This window comes from Sprattus sprattus (genome assembly GCF_963457725.1).
Source record: "Sprattus sprattus genome assembly, chromosome: 1".
Taxonomy (NCBI): domain Eukaryota; kingdom Metazoa; phylum Chordata; class Actinopteri; order Clupeiformes; family Clupeidae; genus Sprattus; species Sprattus sprattus.
In genome coordinates this window covers 71,592,345-71,599,844 of record NC_137920.1, presented here as the reverse complement: position 1 = coordinate 71,599,844, position 7,500 = coordinate 71,592,345, and the positions used below count along the sequence as shown (strand labels likewise).

Below are 7,500 nucleotides of genomic sequence, written 5' to 3'. Positions count from 1 at the left end.
CCTGTGTCTCCCAGTCCGCTCATGAATTTTCACCTTCAGTAATGCGTGTGTCTCACAGGGTGACACACTGGTTACACATCTCCCTCAAACACTGGTTTGGTTTGATTTGATTTGATTTGATTTGATTTGATTTGATTTGATTTGATTTGTTTATTTGATGAAGAGGGACAGTGTGCATTAATAAACATTAACATGTAAATGCACCCAATTGTAGCCAAAAGGCTAGTTTTCATTGGCAGTCCCCCTGCCAGAGTGAAACTGGCTAAAGATATTCAATCATATTCAATTTCACATCTCTGTCTGTCTTCAGAACATAGTTCTATTTACCTCTCCAGGACTTTCTCTCTCCCTCTCATGCTAGTTTGCCTCGGCACAACTTCAGCAATTCCGCTCTCATATTCTGTCATTCCCACCTCACTGTCTGCAGGGTCTTCTGCAGAAGATTCTGTTCTAGCATGCTGTAACATCCTGGAGCATTCCATTCCTTTGTGATGTCATACCCTCTCGGCCCTCCGCGGCTCATCCAGTGGCCTGCATGCAGATATGAACACAGCCTCGCATGACTGCTGGCTGCTTGCCTTGCACCCGCAGCTGAGCCTTCACAAACTTGCTGTGACACATTCTCAAACCTGTCTGTTAGCGTGATAACATTTAAACTGAGTTAGTCCCTGATGGACCTTTATGACCTTGTATACGAGCGTGGTTCTGAGCCCTTGCCAGATATGTCCGGATGATGGAGAACTGCTGGGCAGTTATGTTTTGATGTCATCTTGCGGTCACCAAGTGTTAAAATGGAGTGTTTTGTAAAATTCAACAAATGCATTAGCTGAGGGTGAGTGGCTGGGTTCTGCGGTCCAAATGGATACAAACCAGCATGCACTCTCCGTTGCAAAGGTGGACGTTGGGCCACATGGGAGGCATCTGCAGAGAGGAGTAGAACTATGTGCCGTCGTGTCTCATATCCGTGTGGCATTTTTTTTGCATTCATTTGTTTTGAGGTTCTTGCCAAACAGGATATCATTTGTAATTAAAACCAAAATATCCACGAAACAGGACATTTGGGCAGATCGTGGCCAAAGCACACACTGACAGTCACGCCATGGCCAAAATCTCATGACCTCGAAAGGGAACCGCTCGAAGACCTACCAATATTATGGTCCTCAAAATGCTGAAAGCATTTAATGTGACATGTTCCATGCACTAAAAAAGGACTATATGTAATAGTATTGTTGTTATGAAAAGATCTGCCATAACCTTGTCTTTCACTGATTGGGCTTGTTTGTGTCTCCTCTTGCAGGGACCTGAAGCCCGAGAACATTCTGTTGGATGACCAGGGTGAGTAGAATACAAAGCAAAAAAAATGTCTTCTCATCTGATGCTCACGAGCTCCTATAATGGGTGTAATTATATGTGTTGGGGAAAGGGGTAGAAATAGATCACTGGGCACTTTTATTGGGCCAGTAATTCATCCTGACTCTGCCAGTTCGAAGAACAGCATGTCTGTAACTCCTCAGCAGCTTTACATGTGATGCCCTGAGGAACTTGTGCAGGGTGTCATCACATAATAATAATAATAAAAATACATTTTATTTGTATTGCACTTTACATCATACAGATCTCAAAGTGCTACATATACATATAAGACAACAACAATTAACAATGATTAGAAGAAAGCTTTTGAAAAAAGATAAGTTTTCAGGCCTTTTTTAAAAACGTCAATAGACTGTGGGGCCCTGAGATGGTCAATAGCCTGTGGTTGACCAGATCTCAGGTTCTCATGTACTATACGTAAGAACAGGGACGCCCGCTGTGTGCTTGACTGGAGGTGATAATGCCAGGTCTGACATTGACAAGGACGTGCCACACTGCAAAAAATGCCCCTCTAGATTTAAGACAAATAATTACATATTTAAGCAGGATTTTGCTTAAAACAAGCAAATTTGGCTGCCAGTGCGTTAAGCAAATTTGGCTTGTTAAGATTTCTTAAAATAAGAAATATTTGCTTGAAATAGGTAAAAATAACCTTACCAAGAAAGCACTAGGTAAGTACAATTTAGCTAGAAACAAGACCAACTAGATTTTTTTCATCTCAATATAAGAGTAATAACACTAGGTTAGAAAAGCATTTTTTGCAGTGCACACAGCTGGCTGATGCGGTCACACACAGTTGTGATGGAGCTCATACAAGCCTAAGCCATACGATTGCACAGAGCTGAACCAAATCCCAGGCCTTGAGTTTATGCTCAGGAATTCCCTGTGCTCCCTAGATTTATTCACAGCGTGACCAGCAGAGGGCAATAGTGAGTCTCCTGAGAAGTGATCTCCAGGCGTGGGAATTACTTCCATCGTAGTTCAGTTTCTCTGAACCGAAACCGCTCCTTCAGAAACCCTCCACCAGTTATATACCAGTGTTATAATTAATACAGTTTTATCTTATCTTATCTTATAATGTTTTAGTTATTATTATATTATGTTATAATCTGGCTGGCACGGTCCAGCTAGAGGAACCCCTAAGGAGGAAGGACTGCTGTTGAGTCACAGTGCTTTCAGCCAGGCCTGAGCCTGTCCAGTCCCACCTTACAGACTCCTCTGTGACCTTGCTGAGCCAGTCCTGTAAATCACTGCCTCTAAGCTACTTTAGTTGCCAGTGCCATCAGATCAGTGGTAGGCCTAGGTGTAGATAGGTGTCCGCAGATCAGGTAGGCTTGGTTTGAAATGCACCTGTTAAAGGAATGTACAGGTGCAAAAGATGCATGTGTGTGTGTGTGTGTGTGTGTGTGTGTGTGTGTGTGTGTGTGTGTCTTGAAAGGCTTTTTAAATGGAAACTCCATCGCTCTCTCGCTCTCTCTCTCTCTCTCTCCCTCCCTCCGTCTGCTTCTCTCTCTCTCTACCTCCCTCTCTGTCTTTCTCCATCTCTCTCCCTCCATCTGCCTCTCTCTCACCATCTCTCTCTTTCTTTCTCTCTCTCTCTCTACCGCTCTCTCTCTCTCTCTACCTCCCTCTCTGTCTTTCTCCATCTCTCTCCCTCCATCTGCCTCTCTCTCACCATCTCTCTCTTTCTTTCTCTCTCTCTCTCTCTCTCTCTCCCTCTCCCTCTCTCTCTCTCTCTCTCTCTCTCTCTCTCTCTCTCTCTCTCTCTCTCTCTCTCTCCAGGGCACATCAGGATATCAGACCTGGGCCTGGCCGTCCATATCCCAGAGGGCCAGACCATCAAGGGCAGAGTCGGCACAGTAGGCTACATGGGTAAGAGCTCTTGCCTTCACACACACTGAGGACACACACACACACACACACACACTCAGGACACACACACACACACACACACACACACACACACACACACACACACACACACACACACACACACACACACACAGCGGGGGGGATGTGACACCCAGAATCTTTAAGACAGAAGAGGACAACTGTGTCATTTAAACCGAGGTCAACCCCTTGTCTTTGCCGACAAATGCTATCGATGGAACTTCACAGTAACTCCACATCACACCGTGACGTTTTGTGGAGCTTTTCATTGAACACTGATGATAGATACGAGTGGAGATGGCTTACTAGGCACTAATTAGTGAAGTATGCATTGGGATGGCTTGTTGTGGTGTGGTTTGGTTGATGTTTTCTTAAACTCCTGGTGATGTTTTCTTAAACGAAAGTGTTCCTGACATTGAAACTCAACAGTGACCTTCATGTTTGCAATTCCTTTCTTTGTCAGATTAAAGGATCTGCACAAGAAAAGGTCACCTGCATCATGAGTTGAAGGTTTATAAAGATGTACTATAGTATGCCCCAGCCTAATCAGTATAGTCTACCTTAAAGATGTACTATAGTATGCCCCAGCCTAATCAGTATAGTCTACCTTAAAGATGTACTATAGTATGCCCCAGCCTAATCAGTATAGTCTACCTTAAAGATGTACTATAGTATGCCCCAGCCTAATCAGTATAGTCTACCTTAAAGATGTACTATAGTATGCCCCAGCCTAATCAGTATAGTCTACCTTAAAGATGTACTATAGTATGCCCCAGCCTAATCAGTATAGTCTACCTTAAAGATGTACCATAGTATGCCCCAGCCTAATCAGTATAGTCTACCTTAAAGATGTACTATAGTATGCCCCAGCCTAATCAGTATAGTCTACCTTAAAGATGTACTATAGTATGCCCCAGCCTAATCAGTATAGTCTACCCTAAAGATTTACTATAGAATGCCCCAGTCTAATTAGTACATAGTCTACCCTAAAGATGTACTATACACCGCGTTCCACATTATTACGCAAATTACACTTTGCTCAGATTTTCCTTAATAGTAATGCACATACAGTCAGTATAATTTTCAAGTCATCAACTTTTAGAGTATAATTCAAATTTTATTGAACAAACCTCCCAATGATAACAGTATTTTTAAAAAAAATAAAAAACTCAAAATGCAGTGTTCCAAATTATTATGCAGAGTTTCAAAGTCTCAGAGTTTCAAGATATTTTATAGGTTGTAAAGAACTCAAAATTGTCATTTGTTAAATTTGCAGCATTAGGAGGCCATATTTACTGAAATCAAAAAAAGTTTTAATCAAAAACATCTTAACAGGTCAAGTTACATGTTAACATAGGACCCCATCTTTGATATCAACTTCACAATTCTGGCATCCATTGAACTCATGAGTTCTTTGATTGTTTTCTGCTTCAATGTCTTATCAGGATGCCAAATAGCCTCCCAGAGCACCAGATTGGGTGTGAACTGCCTTCCAACCACATAGATCTTTTGCTTGATGATGCTCCAAAGGTTCTCAATAGGGTTAAGGTCAGGGTAAGATGGGGGCCACACCATGAGTTTCTCTTCTTTTATGCAAAGAATACCTCTGGGGCATTGGCTGCTATAGCCAATGCCCCAGAGGTATTCTTTGCAGCATGAGGGGGTGCATTGTCATGCATAAATATGACTTTGCTATGGAAGGCGCAGCTCTTCTTTTTGTACCACAGAAGAAAGTGGTCAGTCAGAAACTCTACATACTTTGCCGAGGTCATTTTCACACCGTTGGGGACCCTGAAGGGGCCTACCAGCTCTCTCCCCATGATTCCGGCCCAAAACATGACTCCGCCACCTCCTTGTTGACGTGTTAGCCTTGTTGGGACATGGTGGCCATTCACCAACCATCCACTACTCCATCCATCAGGACCATCCAGGGTTGCACGGCACTCATCCGCAAACAAAACAGTTTGAAAGTTAGTCTTTATGTAGACCTGAGCCCACTGCAACCTTTTTTGCTTGTGAGCTGAGTTGAGGGTTGGCCGAATAAGGTTTAAGGACACTTGCAAACCTCTTGAGCAGTGGCGGCTCGTCCATAAGGGCGATTGGGCGACGCACTGCCTATGGGAAAAGGAAGAAGGAAAAAAAAAAAAAAAAAAATTATAATAAAAAAAAAATTCCTGATGTATAAATTCAATCGCACGACTACATGTAAATGTAAATTTCATATATTTTTTCTGTCGGATTCTACCACTAGACCGTCTTATCTGCCTCTGTATGTCATTGTCGAATCAGGTAACAGTCATTCAGTCAGCCTAGAGTCAAGATTCAAATGGCCCCGCCCCTTCAGGGCGATCTGGGACGAAATGAAAATCGCCCCAGACCTCTCCCATTGACTCCCATGTTAAATGCGTTTTTTTCACAAAACAGAGCTCTCTGTAGCTGCCAAATGTGAGGACCTGCCTGATGTGAGGCCGCATGCGCAAACTTTGCGACACTATTGTAGTACAACGAGCCAGGTAATGCTGGTGGTGTAGGCTACAGCATGAAGTGGAATGACAAGCGCATTTGTTTACGTTTGAAATCCACCAAGGTTTATGATGTTAAGCTTCATTTTTATTGAATTATTAGTTAAGCAGTGCATTCATTAGCCTACTAGTAACAGTAATACAACATAGCCCCATATGTTGACACTGAGCCTTATGCTGTAAACCGTTGACAAAATTATAAAACACTACGTTAAATAAACCTACATTATGCGTTAAGAGAAGCCAGATACGTTGATATTAAACCATGTATGAGAATGCACGTCTTGGATAGTTTGCTCCTGAGCCTTCTGCCGTAAACCGTTTGTGTTTGCGCATGCGGACTCACATCAGGCAGCGGCGGACTCTAGACATCCTATTGGCGGACTCACATCAGGCAGGGTCCTCACATTTGGCAGCTACACTCTCAATGCATTCTCTATGGCTTCCGGGAGGGCTCGCCCCTCCAAGTCTAGTCATAAGTAAGCGACGCAAAAGGCTATGGTAAAAGCCAATGAGGACGTCACACAGCTTCGACAAAGGCATGTCAAGATGGCACCTGTTCAGCACAACAATTCCATCCGCTCTTTGACAGAAACTTCTTTTTAGTCAGCGTAATAATGAAGATAAATTGACCAAAAAAACAATTAGGACTTCCTAGACCAAAAGTATCCATTCAACAGTTTTCTACAAAGGGAGGGAAATTGGAACAAAAGAAAATCGCGGTCGTGAAGTGGCTAACGCGGTCTGTATTTCTATTTACCACTGTCACTTTTCATAGGTTTCACAGTGTGAACTATCTTTGAATAATTTTTTATGTGATGACTTATTTTGCTTTTGTAAGCCAATACTTTCAAGTTCAGTCAATAAATATCGTTGGTTTTGACGTATGTTGCCCCCTTCTTTATGTTGTTAGTGGACATATCATGTGTCCTGTTCAGCTATGTTACAACATACAACATTTGAGAGGTGTGGATAACGAAAAAGTGGGATAATTTAATGTGGAGCCACATCATGTTTGCTTATGAAGGCTCCTGAATGTAACTTTCTTCCATAGCGTTCCACTTGTATCTTGCTACTCTAGCTATGTAGAAAGAGGGAAGATATTACTGTTGGTTGCTGCCAATAGTGGAAAAAAAGGTATTGCTGCATGAGTAAATCGGATAACTTAATGTACCTACTGAATAGGTCGCCTTAATCATAAAAAAAAAATTGCCCCCCCTGAGAATTTTTTCAGGAGCCGCCACTGCTCTTGAGCATCCTACATCCTGAAGTTCGTGGGACTCCAGAGGCACCAGCGGCTTCAAACACCTGTTTGCTGCTATTCAATGGCATTTTAGTGGCTGCTCTCTTGACCCTACGCATTTGTTTGGCAGAAATATTCCTTATCTTGCCTTTGTCTGAACGAACCCACCTGTGCTGTGAATCAGTGACAAATATTTTCCCCGTCCAATGATCATGCGCAATTCTTTTGGATATATCCAATGTTGTGATACCTTGACCAAGGTATTGCACTATTTGCCGCTTTTCAGCAGCAGAGAGATCCTTTTTCTTCCACATTTTGCCTGAAACATGTAGCTTGCTTAATAATGTGGAACATCCTTCTTAAGTAGTTTTCTTTTGATTTGGCTCACCTATCAAACTAATTATCTCAGGTGTCTGAGATTGATTTCAATCATTCAATTAGCCCTGAGACACAATATTACCCATGACTTTAATT

General features: G+C 42.5%; 1 protein-coding gene across 2 annotated transcripts in view; it reads left to right on the top strand.

Moving 5' to 3' along the window:
• grk6 (G protein-coupled receptor kinase 6) overlaps nucleotides 1-7,500 on the top strand; it is a 59,397-nt gene that overhangs the window by 43,337 nt on the left and 8,560 nt on the right. For both annotated transcript variants that reach the window (XM_080831821.1, XM_080831822.1), the window contains 2 exons: nucleotides 1,298-1,335; nucleotides 3,154-3,243. In XM_080831821.1, the coding sequence (XP_080687947.1) occupies nucleotides 1,298-1,335; nucleotides 3,154-3,243 (128 nt within the window). The remainder of the gene's footprint in view (nucleotides 1-1,297; nucleotides 1,336-3,153; nucleotides 3,244-7,500) is intronic.